Raw genomic sequence first — 18,806 nt, forward strand, 5'->3', positions numbered from 1 at the left:
ATCTGAATAAGCCAGAATTCATGGACTTAGAGACACTTTATCAAGACCCAGGATTTAACGCCCGAGCGAGGACCCCAGAGGGTAGGTAAACTAGCAGCTGGGGTAGCTCCTAAAAGCCCGGCTAATTCTCAAAGAGGTTACCCTAACAGAAGGCAAGTGAAGGAATTAAGTAGCTGAGGAAAGAGGGCATGTGGTATGGACATGTAAGGCCATAAGACCCACCAGAAGATTGAGTTCTGTAGGAGGGCACAAAGAGCACACCATTTACCAACACCATCAGGAATGCACTGGTGAGAGCGGCACCAGCACCACTATGAAATTCTGTGATGACTTTCCTCTACAAGCCAGGGATGTTGATACTAGAGGCAGTTGCATAGCTAGGCTGGTTGCCATCCATGGAGATGAAGGGGCTTTAAGTAATAGAGGACAGATGGCAGCACTTGTCTGTCAGGAGCCAGGGGGCTGTAATTATCATAATGACTGGCAAGGCCAGAGGGCAGCCAAGGCTGCTTGACCTGCAGGGAGTTGTAAAAATGGTTAACAGAGCATGGTGTCTCTAGAGGCAAAACATATGGGCAGCTAACAAGGTGTTGCTTAATATTACAACCAAATAAAGAACAGAGGAGCAGGATGCTGAAAGTGACCGACCAACCAAGTCACAATCGCTTACTCAGTTCCCAGACCAGATGCTCACATCTGTAACCCTCTGACTTAAGAAGGGGCTGGGGGTCCAGGAGGAAGGACTCCGTTACACCATGGCAAGCATGTACCATGAGTGCCTGTACGTATGATTCAAGTTGATACAACTGGCGGGTGGAGTAATCTCCACATTGTCTCTGGCCTCTGGAGTGAGAGCTGTCATAGTGGGGACAGTCATATGGAAACCTCTGAAATTGCCTCCCAAAATAATAAAAAAAACATTATCATATCCCATGGAGGGGTGTGGCAAAGATGAGCACCAACATTAAATAAATATCAGAAGGATGCAGGAATGGTGGATTCTATCATATCTCAATTTAATTTGATAATCTGGCCCCTCCAAAAAGCCAAATAGCTCTTGGAGAATGACTGTAGACTGTCACAACATCAACCAAGGTGTATCCTAGATTGTAGCTATCGTACTAGGCATGGTATGCTTGATAGAGCAAATTAATATGGCATCAGGTACACATTCACAGCCATTAATCTAGTGAATGTATTCTGATCAATCCCAGTCAGGAAAGAGAACCAGAAAGTTTGCATTCGTGTGGATGGACAACAATATTCATTTAAAATTTTCCCTCAGGGCTATGTTAACTCTCCTGTCCTTTGTCATAGTCCAAAGAGATCTAGACCTTCAGGACATGCCACAGAACATCACACCTATCCATTATATCCATGATATAATACTGATTGAGCAGGAACAACAGGTGGTTGGTAGGCTGGAGGCCATGGTAAAATGCATGCACTCTAGAGGGTGAGAGTTCAAAGATTCAGGTGCCAGTCCCTTCAGTGAAGTTTTAAGAATCCAGTGATCATAGGTATGCTGGGACATGCTCCAAAGTAGAAGACAATCACTGTATCTTGCATTCCCTACACAAAGAAGGAAGCAATACATGTGGAAGGTCTCTTCAGCTTCTGGAGGAAACCTAGGAATATTCACCCTGCCCATATACAGGGTGATACAAAAGGCTGCCAGCTTTGACTGAGGTCCTTGGACTGCATGGCAGTGAGGAGTGAACACTTCCATACACAGTTTCTTCCCTTTATTCTTCACTTGGGTCTCTCTTGTGCCAAGATCTGACTGTTGACCCAGCCTTTGCCAGCTCCCTTCCCATTTTCCATCCCAGGTATATAGCTTAATAAATGAGATTGCATGTCTAATCACATTTTGGCCTCTGATTCTTGGAAGACTCAAACTAACACAAGTGCTTTAGAGAAAAGTCACCTAAAGAATAAGAAATCACTTCCATCTTTAAAGAGAGGCTCTAGAGGAAAGAAAAGGAAGGAACCAAATTTACTGAGTGAAGAGAGGATGGTCACATGGGGTAGGAAACAATGAGAGTATGTGTAGCCGTTCTCATCATTCCACCATCTCAGTCTCAACTGAAAAGAAACCAGAACCATCATCTGGTGTGAGGAAGAGTTAATCAGGGCATGACTTTGGTGGTGTTGACTACAAAGCCAGACAAAGGCAGAAGAGATATAGGATCCAATCAGCCATTGTTAAAACATCATTAAGATTGGTGGCTCAGTCAGACAAGAAGACTGTTAAATAGATATTTCAACCATGTAGCTAAGGATTAGTGAAAGAAGTTAGTTACTACCGTGTAGAGAGTTGCAATCTCAAATCAGAGGGAAGTAATTTAACTAACTTTAATTTAGTAATTTAAGGGTTGAACTGGAACCTATTTGAAATAAACCTAGTATGAAAACTATGGGCTTAATATCTTCCTTATTGTGGTGACTCTAAAAAAGGCTCAAAATATGTCTCATTTTAGGAAGAACCATCCTGGCCATATGCAGCCACTGGGTCTTGAGTTCTAGTCAGATCTCAAGTCTGTAGGGGATCAGAATATAACACACAAAAATATGCCACTTCAGCATAAGGATTATTTTGAGCTGAAGACAGTTGAGAAATAGAAGATGCCAAAAAAAAAAAAAAAAAAAAGCACTCTGCCCTCCCCCACATTTGCCTAAAACAAACTTAGACTCGTAAATCACTGGAGACTCTTACCAGCCCAGAGACAGCGCTAAGAGGAATCTACATAACATGCTTTACCAAAACAACCCTTATCTTCCATGGGTTCCCCCATATATTTACCTTGGAAGCTTAAAACCCTTTTCCTTTGTCTTGTCTCTTCTCTACACATTTACTGTTCTTTGTTAAAATGCTACATAAGCCCAAGTTCTAACCACCCGTATGAGTTATTCATCACTGAGTTTCTCTCCTACATGTGAGCTCATTGCCCATTAATAAACTGTTTATTTTTCTCTCGTTAATCTGCCTTTTCAGTCTAATTCACAGGGCCTCAGCCAAAGAACCTAGAAGGGCAGAGGAAAAAGTTTTCAACTTTAGCTTATTGGACACTTTATCTTAGTCATGATTTATTAACCTGGTAACTGCAACTCATTTGAGATAATAAAACAATTCCCTTAGTAGAGGCAGATACCCTAGGAAATCAGTAAAATTTATGTTTCAAGGAGCATTGTCCCTTGTATTACCCCTTCTAAGACCCTGGGGCTCATTTTGAATTCAAAATTTTATATTTCTTTACATTAGGAAGGATCCCCACCCCCGAATTGCATAAGCTTCAAGCCCCACAAAGCCGGGATATGCCCCTAGAGGCTTCTATAGCAGGCTAAAAAATGCAGACATTGTCCCAAATGCAGGATCATGTACGGATGTCAGGCAGGACAGTGATGTGTCCATATTTGCATTTTAGAAAGATTACTCTGGGAACAATGTAGACAAAGTGTGAAAGAGGACCAGGTCTGCTGGGAAAACAGAAGGAAGCTGTCATTGTATTTCAAGCAAGAATAAAGACCTTTTTCCTTTTTATTTTGTGAAAGGACTTCATGTTCCTTTTGAAAGAGCAAGATCCTCTGGGGCATTTCTAATTTTACATATAAAAGCTCTGGCTTCCCATTTCAGAAGTATTATTCTTCCTCCAAGAAGCTGAGGAGATTCAAACCTTTTGCAGTATAACAATCTTTCCTTGCCTTCAGAAAGTAAAATATGGAGTTTCCATACTCAACAGTGTTAGCCTACTAGCATAAGTAAGTAACATAACAGCAACAGTTTGTTTTAAAATTACCTGTCAGTTTAAAAATGGAAAATATAACAGATTTTCAGAGACCTTTTTAACCCAATAAGAGATTCAAATAGAGTATATGCTATATCCCTGGATGATAAACTTAATATTACAAAAAATATCCTAAGAGTACATATTTTAACATTGAATATATTTTAGAGTTCATCTGGAAGAAGAAGAATATATCATAGTCAAGAAGACTGAGAGAACTAGAGGTGGGTTGTTCTACCTGAGAGAAAATCTTATTTTAAGGCCACAAAAACAAAAACAGTTTTTCTTCACAGGCATGAGAATAAGCAAGGAAAAGTCTGTTCAAAGTTTGAAGTCTGAAAATGGACCAAGTATAAACCTTTCACATTAATAGGGTAAGAATGGGCTGGTAGAGGGCTAGCCATTTTTTTCAGAGCTCTCTGGGAAACCAGCAACTTCTGCTCTATGTGGGAGCTGTGGGGAAGGTCTCCCCTTCCTCCTGAGGGCTTAGACAATCACACAGTCTATGTACCATAACAATTGTCTACTCTTTCCCAGAAGGTTACTGTGACAAATCCATACTCTGCCTTGGGGTACTGCAGAGAAGGAAGAAAAGTTTTATACAGAGTTTATGAGTATTCCTCTGAACTCGGTAGCTACAATTTTTCAAAATGTATATTGGGCATGCAGATCAAGCACAAAGACATACTGAAAATAAGCTGTTAGAAAGTCAAAAACATTTTTACTTTATGCTCTTGATTCAGGACTACATTGGGGTGAGTTCTTTGGAATGCACTTAAACACTTTCCAATTCGAATTCTTAGTGTATGGGACATAGGTGCATGTTCTTCTCCAGATTCTGGAAATACCTGACTCTAAATGGCAGACCCCTTGCTAAAGTTCCTAGGTAAAGAGAGTCAGCTCATACACCCCTGCACCCTTAAGCAAAAGGCTAAAGGGCACTGCCCCCCCATACTAGACACAAAGGAGAGGACCCATCACCTTTGTTCTGAAGTTTGGCTCTCCAAGCAAGAGATCTACCTCAATCATATGAATTCTCCTACCAATTTCCCCTAAAACTTTGCAACCCTTCAGAGCATAGGAGAAAAATGGGACTCCAGAGAGAGAAAGTATCACAGGCCATGGGGGGTACAGAGGAGGCACAACCAACTGTCTTGTGGAAGGGGTACGAGAAAAGAAAAGCCTTCTTCCAAAATACACCATACTCTTCTATATCCTAGGTTGCACTTGCCAGTTTACACATGTATGCCATGCTAGAGTATGAGCTATCTGAGCACAGAGAGCAGGCTCATCAGTCTTTGTATCACCATGCCCAAGCATAGTGCCTAACGCATTATACGTACTCAAATATTTGCTGCGAAAAAAAATTTAGAAAACACTCTGGCTGTCAAAAGCAAAACACTGATCTCTGGATCTACTAGTTTGGGCTTTCACCTTCACACCTTCAGAAAGAAAGAAAAAAATTCTCTCATCAAAATCTCACTAGATGCAAAGGCAGAATGGATTACTTTTCTATTCATGAAGCAAAATATGTAGGTATGGAGTAGGAAATCATCTCCACTAAATAGCTAGGAATAAAAATAAGGTGTTTGGGGCTTCCCTGGTGGTGCAGTGGTTGAGAGTCCGCCTGCCGATGCAGGGGACGCGGGTTCATGCCCCGGTCTGGGAAGATCCCACATGCCGCGGAGAGGCTGGGCCCGTGAGCCATGGCCGCTGAGCCCGTGTGTCTGGAAATGGGAGAGGCCACAGCAGTGAGAGGCCCACGTACCGCAAAAAAAAATAATAATAAAAATAAGGTGTTTGGATTTAATGTTTGATTACCATGTACTGGTTTGAGCAATGGGTTCCAAAACCTCAGGACAAGGTGCCAATAACCATTTGAAAAACAGGCCATCAGAAAGCCTGGTGTACTGTATATTGCAATGCAAAGTGTGGCATCTAGCAGATTTTGCTTTTATTAGGTTCTAGGGACCCCCATTAAGAAAGATTTTATGACATTTACTATTTACTCTCCATCTTGAATTTAATTTTTCCTTGAGGGAAAAAATGCTGTCCCATAAATAAACTGAATCTTCTCAATCTAGACCTTAAAGAATAAACCTATTTCTATTTAACCTTTAAAACTCTGAAAAATCAGATCAATCTTTCTTTTTAGTATCCAGTATGTGTCAAATTAAGTGTTACTAACGTATATGATGGAATAGAACTCTTTATCAAGAAACTAGAATGAGTGTTTCAATATTTGCAGAATTACCTATTTTGCCATCTGACAGTATATACTACAGCTGATCAATCTTTAGCAGACTTCTTAAAAAAAAAGGCTTAAGACCGTCTTCACTACTTCAGAACCACATAAGAAATTCAGAAGTGTTGCATTTTAATGTCAGCTGTTGTAGTAAAAGTTGCCAGTGCCTGCCCAGATCCCTTTTCACCAGGCTGATATATGCATTCCCCAGTTGCTATGAATATTGGGGTCTCACTGTTCACAGCTGCATCCTTTTCCAGAAAATTACCCTCGACAATAGAGGCCACCTCACCCAGAGGTGTCTGGGACTGCCCACAGCCAATGACCCAGGGAGACAAGGGTATAAAGACCAGCCATTTGGCCCCACAGTGGGGCATCTTATGGTGCCATTCATGCCCCAGAGAACATATCATGGTGCCTATTACTATGTTCTGTTGAATCTCCTTCCGAATAGCTATCATTTTCTCACCATTCTAATTGTTTCTCATCCCAGTTCAGGAATCTCTCACCTGACTATTTGAATTGCCTTCTGAATCAATGTTCATCTTCCCATAGTCCCTTCTCTACAATATTGTCAGAACACTCTAAGATGCAGATTTAATCATCTTCCACTTCCCCTCCCACAACACACGTGCCTCTACTTGAAATCCTTCAATAACCATCCCCATCACCTACACAGAGGCAGTAAATGGAACTCAGTTCACCCATGCACTTTGTTTCTCCTCCAAGAAAATGAGACCATGGAGCAAAGAAAAGCCTTGATATACATATAATACAATGCAACTTGATGGCATTTATCTACCTTGAGAGCCAAAGTTAGCTGAAACAGTTAACTATAATCTTGGAGGTGTTAGAAAACTTCCATTTAGTAGAGAAGAACTAAAAGACGAAGTATATCCAGGGGAATGGGTTACAAAACCACTCACTTCCCTTTCTAAGTTAGGGAGTTTATTACAGCAAGTTAGGACTGAGTGTGTCCTACTGGTGTTTTGGGCAGTAACCTCCTGGACCTCTGGCCCAGGAATCTCTTGGTATATTGGATGGGAAATTTCACAGGTTAAGGTTGGGATGATGATTAGCTCTTAAGTGGGTAACTAATGATGAAAGTCAAACCTACAGTAGTATAATTATGTTAAAGAATAATGTGTGCCTATTTGATACTTAAGTATCTAACGTTTGAAAGTTTTGCCTGTTAGAGAAACAGACTGACTTGTGATTCCCATTTATAATACACAGTCGAGTAACTGATTTAGACTTTTGGTTTTACATTAAAATCTACCTTTACAACCAGTAACGGAATATTTCATAGAACTTATTTCCCTCATCTCTCACTTTTTACTTTTAGAGTCAGGAGATTTTATAGTATCTGGAATAGTTTGTCAGATAATATTAAAACAATATAATAAGCTTATGAACAGTTTAAAACCTCTATAGGAATTTAAGTTGTAAATCCTCTCATTAAACTCCACTGTAACAAATTTACTATATTTACAAATTGAATAAGATTTGAATATCAAAATAAAAGAATAAGGTTTCTCATTTTGAACTTCAATGCATTAATAAATCAAATACATTTAACAACTGAAGTAGCCCCTCAAATAGTATTTTCTGGGTTAGAAAGGTCACCCTCAAAGTCATTAGGATCTCACAGTGACATACAAATCCAAATTCAGATCCTTGCAAAATCATAAAACATCGCAAAATTGAGCTGAATTCCTGCATGACAAAAATGTCCCCTCCTTGAGATGGTTCATGAGTTTTCTAGGTCACCACAGTCCCTCCCCATACCACATACACGCATTGCTCAGTCACTCATTTACCTTTACATTCCTGGTTTTTACATAGGGATTAGCTATTTCAACCCATGTCTCTAGAGCAGTGGTTCTCAACCAGTGGGGATATTGTCACCCAGGGGCCAGCTGGCAATGTCTAGAGACATCTTTGGCTGTTACAAGTATGGGTGGGTGCTACTGGCATCTAGTGGGTAGAGGCCAGGGATGCTGTTAAAATCCTACAGTGCACAGCATAGCCCCCAGCAACAAAGAATTATCTAGCCTAAAATGTCAATAGTGCTAAGGCCAAGAAATCCTGACCTAGAAGAATGCATCTAAAACCCTCGGCACAGAGGCCTTACAGTGATCTATCATCTTTGTGTATCCTGGAAACTAGTCCATTGACATTAAATAGGTCACAAGTATCTCCTTTCTTCATGGTTTATAGAGTCCTCATTTGTATTTAATTTCTTAAATTTTGATGAGTTTCTCTTTTCTTTAAAATGTGTTATTTCCTTCAAGAAATCCTTCCTTACACTGAGATTAAAGATACTCTATTTTGCTTCCTTCTAACCATCCTACAAGTATTTCACATTTATGTCTTCAATCCATATGGAATTTATGTGCTGGAATTCAGAGATGTAATTTTGTTTCCATATGGATAACCCATAGCATCAACAGCATTTTTGAAGAGTTCATCTTTCTCCACTAGTTGGTAACACCAACTTTGTCATATGCTGAGTTTCCATGTAAACTCTTACCTGTTTCCAGGCTATTTTCTATTTATTCCTGTGATGCCATTATTTTAAGTTATACTTTTATTAGGGAACTTATTACCTGATATGATTCCTTTCTCTTGCTTCTTTAAATTTACTCTTACATGAATTCAGTGTAGGCCCTCTTGGAATTTTACTTGAAATTGTACTGAGTTTACGGATTAGGTAAAGATAACTGACTTTTCTCGTTGATGAATATTGTATCCCTGTTTGGATTTTCCATGACTTTAACAATTTCTCTGTAATCATAATGATAGACTTATTCCTGGGTACTGTATATGGTTTGTTTATGAGGTTTTTGGTTTTTACATAATTTTTCTTTAGTTTGGATCTTATATATGGCAAACTTGCTGAACTGTCTTAATAGTTTGTCTGTAGATTCTCTTGGATTTTTCACTTAATCATATTACCTGTAACAGTTTTTTCTTCTGCAATACCTACTAATTTTTTTGTCTCATTGTACTGGCTCTGATCTCTAGCACAGTTTTGAAGAGTGGATGTCTTCACTTTGTTCTTAACTTTAAAAGGCTTTGCCTCTAATGCTTCACATTTAAACATGTTTTTCTTTCTAGATTTGTGGCCAATACTTTCTATCAGGTTAAGGAAATTTTATTCAGTTAGTGGTTTTCTAAGTTTTTAACATGCCAAATGGGTGGTACTAGACCATTTATAACACAAAGCAGCTTTGTTCTTTAAGTCTGCCCAGTCTTCCTGGAGGACTTCTTATATTAGGAGATGCAGCTGGAAAGCCTTCCTCCATCTTTGAACGTGCCTCCTTTTCACCCCTAGCCTTGCTCAGCATCTTTCAGGGAAATCTAGCTTAATCACTTTTGATTGGGATGCTCTTTAGTTTTCAGAGATTAACCCATTCACAGAAATATCATAAGGGCCTTAAAAACTACCTCCTATCATTTCACAATAGTTTGCAAGAGATAAAAGAGTTAGAAGCCCTGCTATCAATTGTGGTCAACACATAGAGCCAGGGATAAATCTTTAAGATTCTTGAAAGTATACACATGCCTCAACATTCCATTCTCTTCAAGCTCTTATGTAACTCCTTAGTCAACCAGTGAGCAAGTCCTGCCAAAATACTAACACAACTGTACCCCAAAACTCCTGGGTGGCTGAGGAAGCTGGAAGAGGATTTGAGCGTGTACTCTCACACACGTGAAGGAAACTACCTCCATCAGGCAAAAGACCTCTTGAAGTGTTAAACTGTTATGGGTAAACAAAAATTCAGCAAAAATAATCCCTAGGTCTTATAAAAATAAAATGACATTTCAGTGTTCTTTCCCATCTTTTCTTTCTGTGAGAAAATATGCAGTGTTGAACAGTTGGTTTTTCCTTTCATTTTTTTCTGTGCCAGTTACTGGGGGACAGTTTATATTTTAATTTCATCTTTTCTTCTTCACACAATTAAAGGGGAAAATAATTATTCATACTGGCTTCAAGCCAGGCTGCATCAGTATTGTACCTGGGAAGGAAATAGGTAGGCTCTGGGAAAGGTTTTTTCTACCCCCAATCAAAATACATATGTTGTGGGAGGATTTCTCATCAGCCAAAAAACAATGTTTGACTATTTCATTCTGAGTGTTATATATAACTTTCTGAAAATGTCAGAATATCTTATGTAGGCAGCCTGATTTCAAGTGAACATCTCCTTGGTTATAATCAATTTACCTGTCAAGTCTGACACTGTTCTGAGAGTCATCTAAAAAGCCACAGGTTACTTGTTGATTAATCAAGGACCTCAAAGCATATAACTGAGCTTATACTTTTTTTTTTTTCCAATCCTAAAAAGCTATGCATCTATCTTGTTCTCTGAAAGTTATACAGACATACCACAGTACCCTTTACCACAGGTATGGTGGTTGCTGTTGGTATGTATGGGGGAGAAACACTGTTCTAAGGAGGCAAAGAAAAACAACAATTCGGCAGTGGTGCAGAATCAAATCCAAATTTCCCACTCGTTTTTATTAAAAGCAGCTGTTAATGACCTGCAGTAGGCAAACGATGGCATTTATGTAAAAAAATGTTCAGTGGTCTTCCCCTTTGGGTTATTTTCTACATAAATCAGTCATTTTACATATTCCTTTTCCTTGGTAAATAGAAAAAGGTATTTGCCTTTCTGGTTTTTCACTTTGATCCTTTATTGGTATCAAAAGCAAGTTAGGTCTAGACTGATATTAAAATGAGAAGTGCTCTTCTGCCCATTTTTCTAACAAAAAGATACTACAAATAAATTTTAAACTTCAGTTCTGTCAAAAAATGGGCCTCTTCTATGTTCTCTAGTAGCAGATACAGGAGATCCGAGATCAAAAATCACATAAATACAAACATACATTCAACCTCTTGCCATACGTTTTCTTCTCCCAGGAAACCTCCAGCATCCACCACTTACCTCATTTTTTATGTAGCTGGTAGGAAATCTGCTTGATACACAAACTCTTTTTGACAACTGTAAAGCTGTGGTCAATTATGCCCTTTCTTGTATTTTCCAGGTCAACAGCTGCACAGTACAGTAGTTAACACTCTGTCTTTAGCCACACTTAAGAGTTATAGCGCAGGGAAATTCCTTTCAAGATTATCTCCTTTATTTTGTTGATTTTTAACAAGGAACCCCCAAACTTTATACTACGTGTAATGGGCTTGAAACAGATTAAGCAGCAGGATGTGAGTTTAGAGTTCTTATTTCTGAGGTAGAACAAATCCTTCCTCATGCCTCCTTTCTGCTTATCCTCAGCCTTTCTTCTTCCCCACCCCCTCCCAACCAACAACTTTTCCCAGCCCTGGAGTAACAGCGGAGAATTACAATACTTCAAATCTTACAATATATTGTTAAACACAGCATTCCCGAATGAGAGAAAGATTAATGAAAATTCTCGTTGGAAAGCTCCTGAGGTAAGGGGAAACCTTTGATATCGACTATCTTTACAACTGTGAAAAACTTTCAGTTTTGAAAAGAAAAGTAAAAAACATACCAGCAGGCTAGCGTAGCCTTCAATACTGCACGTCTCCCTTTACTCTTTTTAACTGCTACCAGCTGACTCACACTCCGACTCAGGGGCCCTTGGCAACCAACGGCCCAAGCCCCCTAAAGCCTGCTAAGGACCACCAGGAGCGCACAGCAGAAACGCCCGCGGACCCTCCTCGGTGTTTAAATTGCAGCGGGAGGAAGCGTGGCCTAACGTGAGTAGGAGAACGCCACGCCCCCACGGCGCGGAGCTGTCTCACAGCCACCATCTCCCTAGAGGCGGGGAAGGGGCGGGGGCCACACGTGACGTCATCCAGGGAGCCCGCCCTGGTTGGAGGGAATTTAGAAGAGACTAGGTGGGAAGGAGGCGGAGTCTAGTTTCCCTGGTGATGGGTTGCCCGGCGGTCGCCTGGTAACCGGCCGCGGAGGTCCTGGCTGTGCCAGCGCAGGCCGCGGAGGTCTGTGGGCCGGAGCTGACGCTGGACTCTTTCTGTCTGTTCCGCGATGGCAGCGGCAGTGGTCACGCCGTCGGGTTTAGAGGATGGGGTGTCTCGGTCCCGCGGCGAAGGGGCAGGGGATGTGGTCGTGGAACGGGGCCCCGGCGCGGCCTACCACATGTTCGTGGTGATGGAGGACCTGGTGGAGAAGCTGAAGTTGCTCCGCTATGAGGAGGATCTCCTCCGGAAAAACAACCTGAAGCCCCCGTCCAGGTGGGTGCCCTCGTCCCCCGAGCGCCTGGATACCGGCTGGGCTCTGGGGCGATGCCTTCCTCCGGCCTTCGGGGGAACGCCAAGCGCGAGTTAGCGAGCATTTGCCTCCGTCTTCCTACGCAGGAAAGGGCACTTCACCCCAAACTTGGCGACGGAGGGCCGGACTACTCACGGAGCTTAGACTAAGTATTTTTGTAGGGAGAGTAAAGTTTTGGAACTACAGATAGGATTGGAAGACAGCTTGCCTAGAGCACACACGCAGCTCCATAAAACACATTTTTTTCGGATTATAAACGTAATAAAACAACCTCATAGAAAACTCAGAAAACACAAGAAAATGTGTAAAAATAGTACTGCAGTCACTCATAATCTCATCCCGAAAGATGAATGCCATTATCAATTTAGATCTATCTCCAGTTTTTGTTTTCCTCCTTGAGAGCCTGTCCCTGCAACTTGTAACTGTGGGTACCTAGACCTTGCTGAGCACTTTGTATGCAGTTAATAAACTTGTTCACTAATTGCTATGGTTTAAAAGACTTCTGCCTTTGCAGTAACAGTATTCTCGGAAACTGAGAAGTGAAAAAGACAAATGAAGTGACAATTATTGGAATTGTCTCTCTCTCATAGAACCCAAAGGCCTGCCCTGTTCTGGCGGGGAATAAGTCCATCATCCTGAAGCCACTGGCATTAGTTACTGAGGATAGTGGACAGCCAGCACTTTCTCTTCCAGTCAGTGTAGCTTAGTGATAGCCTCATAAATAAGTTTTATAGCTTTCCTTCACATTAGTACTTACTTAATTTTTTGTGTTTACTTTAGATCAAGAATTTGTAGTACTTTCTCTTAAAGGCTACAGCTAGTCTCAAATAATTTCCCTTGACAGTTTGGATCTCATTTCTTGCTCTCTTCCAATAATCCACATTAGAAGATATGTAGGCTTCATGTAAACTGCCCATATTGCTAAGCCAGTCCATAATCGGAGAAAAGTTAGAGGAAGAATCATTGTTGCTTGATTCATGATAGAATTTGTAGGATTGGAAGTTATTACTTAAATGAATAGGATAATATAAACAACCAACATCTTCTATGTTAATAAAAATGTGTTTTTTTTCTCCAAGTATATTTTTCAAACTAAAAGAAAGGCCTTAAGGTTCTATTGATATAATCCTATACTATTTCCTCAGGAGTTCAGCAGGGTACTTTGAGTCATGGATTTGCATGGAAATATCCTAGTTTAATGGTTCTCAAAGTGCAGTCAACAGACCAGCAGAATCAGTATCACCTGGGAACTTATTAGAAGTGCAGTCCCACAGGCCCTTTCCCGGGTCTAGTGTATCAGAAATCCTAGGGGTGGGGCCCAGAAGTCTGTGTTTCAACAAGCCTTCCAGGTGATTCTGATGCCTGCTAAAGTTTGAGAACCACTATCCTAGGTCTACAGTATTTATCAGTATCTATTCCTCTGTCTTGGAGTTGTTATCAGCTGATACGGAAAAGATGAGTTGTTAGTAGTGGGTGAACATACCTACCTGGAAGGACTTCATGGCCTTTTTTTCTTCCCAGCTTTCTGTTATCTTTCAGAACATTTGCACTTACCCTGCTGGAAAAAGTTTTGGAAACAGGAAGGAGTAGACTGCTGATTCTTATGAAAAATAGTTATAATATCTATAAATCCAAATGTAAACACAATAGTGATAGCTACACATAAAAGCAAAGTGAGATCTTTGATCAAACTGACAAATGCTGTGCTAGCAGGTTTTATTCCTGATATGTTTAGGCACAAATCATGTTGACCCTCATAGGGCTATTTTTAGTAGGCTGGGGATTTAACCTAAAGTCAACAAATGTTTGTTAGACTGGGGATGTGATACAAACACAGTGGTTCTTACTCCTGGCTGCACCTTAGAACCACCTAGGAAGCTTTTGAAACATGCCCATACTGGGGCTTCACTCCCAGAAGTTCTGATTTAATCTGCGAGGGAAGAAGCAATTTTTAGTAAGGTATCAATAGTTTGACAAGCTCCTCAAGTGATTCAGTATGCAGCCAAGATGAGAACAACTGTTTAACCTAGAGGATAGGTTAGAATCAGTAAGCAAAGATAACAGTGACATTGTAAAAAATGTAAAAATGCATAGTGAATAATCATTAAGGTCTTTTTTTAAACTCTGAGCATCTCTTAATTCCAACTGACCATTTTCTGGAAGTACTCTCTTATTCATTATTCCTGACACATAAATGATTTTGGCCAAAGTTCTACATGCTCGGTTTTTTAACATGACCTGCACTTTCTGGATGTAAAGTCTTTGATCGAATATTTTGTGTCCAGTAGTAATTACCCTTATCCTGTTGATTAAAAACTTTAATGTGGGTGTTGTGGTTTACTAGAAACTTCAAAGAGTGAATTATCAATGTGTTTTGTTGTTAAAGACATTTGGAGAAAAAATCCTTTGGCAATTTTGGATTTAGCTCCTTTAGCTACTATGGACTTGTTTGAAATATTTCATATTCTGCCCTCCCCCCTTCTTTTGAAACAGACACTATTTTGCACTGCCTACCAATCCTGGGGAACAGTTCTACATGTTTTGCACTCTTGCTGCTTGGTTGATTAATAAATCAGGACACCCCTTTGAGCAGCCTCAAGAATATGATGACCCTAATGCAACAATCTCTAACATATTATCTGAACTTCGATCATTCGTAAGTGTAAACAACTCTCTTCTTTCTGCATGTTCTCAAGTTAGGACATTTTTAATATTGGTAATACAGCCACATAAATGCTAGCCTTTTAGAAGAATTCTCTTTGAATAACTATATATACACACGTGCATATATATGTGTATATATGTATATATATAGATAGATTTATTTTTCAGGTAAAATCATCTCAGAATGGTTGATATTATAACATTAATGCCACTTCTAAACATGTTTAATGTGCACACATTGTAGCCCAAAGTAATAATATTTTTCTTAATCTTGATATGTCTTGGAGATAAATTTATGGATACTTAGTTCTCCTTCTAAAAAATGACTAAAAACTAGGAAGCTGGAACACTGTATTTTGAAAGGGAACTTTGATTTAATAGACCATGATAGCAGTTGTACTTTTCTGACTTTTCCTGGGGACAAGCAGTAAGAATTTTTGGCGCACGTGTTATTGATTTTTGACAAGTGAATCACTTCATCCTTCGCATGGTTGTTTAATGATATGATAACAACCTAGTGGTTATACTGAATTTTCACCCTAACAAGATCGGTGATTTGTTCTGCTGTCATGAGGTTATTGCCTTTTAATTTGATACTTTTGACAGTAAAACATCTTCATTTTCCTTTAGTATTTCTGTACCAATGGATTAAAAAAAAAAGACTAAAGAGATGGATTTCTAAGAAGCAAAGTAATTAGTTATTTTAAATCATATTTGAAGAATAGAGAAGTGATACATTTATTCAACAGTACTTTGCTTAAAATATTTTGACATTTGCAATATAAATAACAAGTTATACCCAGTTTATCTTTTGTATTTCAGGGGAGAACTGCAGATTTTCCTCCTTCAAAATTAAAATCGGGTTATGGAGCGCATGTATGCTACGTTCTTGACTGTTTAGCCGAAGAAGCATTAAAATATATTGGTTTCACTTGGAAAAGGTAAAAATTACCCAACCTGGCAACAGTAATTTTATGTGCGTAGCTTTTTGTTCTAAGGGTTCAGAGCTATTTAATTGAACTGATAGGAAGTATTTCTTCTTGACTGTTCTAAACTGAAAATGCCACACTTAATTAGAAAAGTTAGTATAGACAAAATTGGAATATCTGGTATCTTCAAAACCAGTTCTGATATTGTGTCCCTTCCCAGTTCAGATATATCATCATTAAGGATTTAACTGTAACTGTATATCCTGGTCAATTTAGGAAATTTTTTTAAAGTTTCTTTGCATATATTTATTTATACAACCAAAGATAGTATATACATGGGGGTAAATGATAGCTACAGATTTAAGGAAAAAAATGGAAATTAATATAGTATTTTAAGTGGGATTTTCTCCTTTGTTTATAGTGACTGGGCAAGAATAATACTGAAGAAGCCACCTGACACTCTGTTAGACATTGTTCATTGCTTCTTTCTCTGACCTGTGATGTGTTTATATTTCTGTTGTTGTATCTATACCATGGTATTAAAGTCATTTGTTTACAGGTCTGACTTTCTTGCTAGAAATTATGAAATCTTTGTATGTACTCTATGGCAGTTAACATAGCATTTGATATATCATAGATGCTCAATAAATGTTGACCACATGGATAAGGGAATAAAATATTAAGAAACTGTCAATTTGTATAGGTTATAATTAGAAAATATATAAATTTGGTCCTTTGGAGATTGGGATTATTGATAGGTTAGAGACTGTGGAAGGCATTATTCAGGTAAAAACATGAGCAAGCAGTGAATTTGGATTAGAACTAACTTCTTGGAAAGTTATATATAGTGTTTGTATATTTTAATGTATATTCAGTTACATTCTTTCAGGAAAGTTATCTACTCTCTATTGAATAATGAATACTTTTAAAAACTTACTTGACTTAGGTTATCATCAGGTTGAACCATATGAAATTACCAATATTCATCTATTTTTGAACTAAAAAAAAGTGGTAATTTCATACACTCCAACCCAAACAGTACCACTTAGTGCAGTGTGAAGAATGAGTACATAATCTACATTACTTCTTTATTAGATTCCATGAAAAGTTATGAGATATCCTGCATTTGGCATTTTTTTAAAATTATTAAATCTATTGCCTAATGAATTCTAAATTCACCAGAAATTATTGGTATCTTAACCACTAAGATAACCAATTGGTATCTTTCCCCCCATGTATATACGGTTCCTATAAATTATGCAAACCACAATGCGTGGTCAAGAATAAGATATGCTAAGAAACAAAGTACCAAATTAAATAGATAATTTGGTACTTCCTTTGTTTCTTAGCATATCTTATTCTTGGCCATGGATTGTGATTTGTATAATTTATAGGGACCGTATATACATGGGGGCAAAGCAGGGGGAAACATTGAAAATAGGGATTAGAGAATATATCAACTATGTGATATGTAAGTGACGTAGAAGTTACGTGTTTATAGATGCTTATTTTATGTATCTAAATATGCTAAAGCAAACCCTAGAAAATGTAGAAATCCTAGGAAAGCATTGCCTTTAAGATATTATCTAGTTCTAACTAGTTAAAAAAAAGGATATTATTCTTTAAGAAGATTGATTTGGTTTGTAGTACTTTACTTCCTTAATATTAAATGTCGGTTTTTGTATTTTGTTAACCTGAGGTATGGATTTTTAAAATAACTTTCCAGAAATAAATGCAAATACTTTTTTTTTAGGATTTATTTTTTTAATTCTATTTATTTTTGCTTCATTGGGTCTTAGTTGCGGCACACGGGATCTTCATTGAGGCATGCAGGATCTTTCTTTGTGGCATGCAGGCTTCTCTCTAGTTGTGGTGTGTGGGTTTTTTCTCTTCACTAGTTGTGGCACATAGGTTCCAGGGCGCGTGGGCTCTGTAGTTGTGGCACACAGGGTCCAGAGCACGTGAGCTCTATAGTTTCCGACCCACGGGCTCTAGTTAAGGCACGCGAGCTCAGCAGTTGTGGCACGCGGGCTTAGTTGCCCTGTGGCATTTGGGATCTTAGTTCCCTGACCAGGGATAGAATCCCCATCCCCTGCATTGGAAGGCGGATTCTTTACCACTGGACCACCAGGGAAATCCCCAAATACTTTTGAGTATTTTCAGTATGGGAAATATGTGTCATTAATCTTGATGGAGAAAAGAGTGTTCAATACTTAGTGTTAGGACCACTCTTTAGATTTTGGAAATAAGAACAAAGCTGGAGTCCTTCTTATTACCTGTATCAAAATAAATTTCAGGACTTCCCTGGTGGTGCAGTGGTTAAGAATCTGCCTGCCAGTGCAGGGGACATAGGTTTGAGCCCTGGTCCAGGAAGATCCCACATGCCACGGAACAACTAAGCCCATGTGCCACAACTACTCAGCCTGCGCTCTACAGCCCGCAAGCCACAACTACTGAAGCCCACACGCCTAGAGCCTGTGCTCTGCAATAAGAGAAGCCACTGCAATGAGAAGTCTGCGCACTGCAACAGAGTAGCCCCCGCTTGCCACAACTAGAGAAAGCCCATGCGCAGCAACGAAGACCCAATGCAGCCAAAAATAAATGAATAAATAAATACATTAAAAATTTTTTTAAATAAATTTCAGATTGATCAAAGACGTAAATGTGAAAAATGAAACTATAGGAGTGCTGAAAGACCAAAGGGATATGGGATGTGTCATGTGATGGAAAAGCCTTATGTATATGATGTTAAAGCTAGGACCCATGCAAGAAAATGTTGCTAAATCTATGTAATAAGAATTGTAACAGTCCTGAATAGCTAAGGGTATAAGAAATAAATAAGAAAAATATTCTTAACACAGTTAGGCAAAGCATTAATTTTCTTAATATACATACGCAAGGGCAGAGGGCATAA

The 18,806-nt window shown here is 39.1% G+C and overlaps 2 protein-coding genes across 3 annotated transcripts in view; one reads left to right on the forward strand and one right to left on the reverse strand.

Annotated features, from left to right (window-relative positions):
• Window positions 1-11,746, reverse strand: part of HHLA2 (HHLA2 member of B7 family) — a 150,565-nt gene extending 138,819 nt beyond the window's left edge. For both annotated transcript variants that reach the window (XM_082625666.1, XM_082625664.1), the window contains exon 1: window positions 11,560-11,746. The gene's annotated coding sequence lies outside the window, so the exon portion shown is untranslated. The remainder of the gene's footprint in view (window positions 1-11,559) is intronic.
• A 200-nt stretch (window positions 11,747-11,946) lies between these two features.
• IFT57 (intraflagellar transport 57) overlaps window positions 11,947-18,806 on the forward strand; it is a 59,941-nt gene continuing 53,081 nt past the window's right edge. Inside the window, exons 1-3 of the mRNA XM_082625909.1 lie at window positions 11,947-12,262; window positions 14,793-14,955; window positions 15,786-15,904. Of these exons, the coding sequence (XP_082482035.1) occupies window positions 12,057-12,262; window positions 14,793-14,955; window positions 15,786-15,904 (488 nt within the window). The 5' untranslated portion in view covers window positions 11,947-12,056. The remainder of the gene's footprint in view (window positions 12,263-14,792; window positions 14,956-15,785; window positions 15,905-18,806) is intronic.

This window comes from Mesoplodon mirus (genome assembly GCF_964341445.2).
Source record: "Mesoplodon mirus genome assembly, chromosome: 6".
Taxonomy (NCBI): Eukaryota; Metazoa; Chordata; class Mammalia; order Artiodactyla; family Ziphiidae; genus Mesoplodon; species Mesoplodon mirus.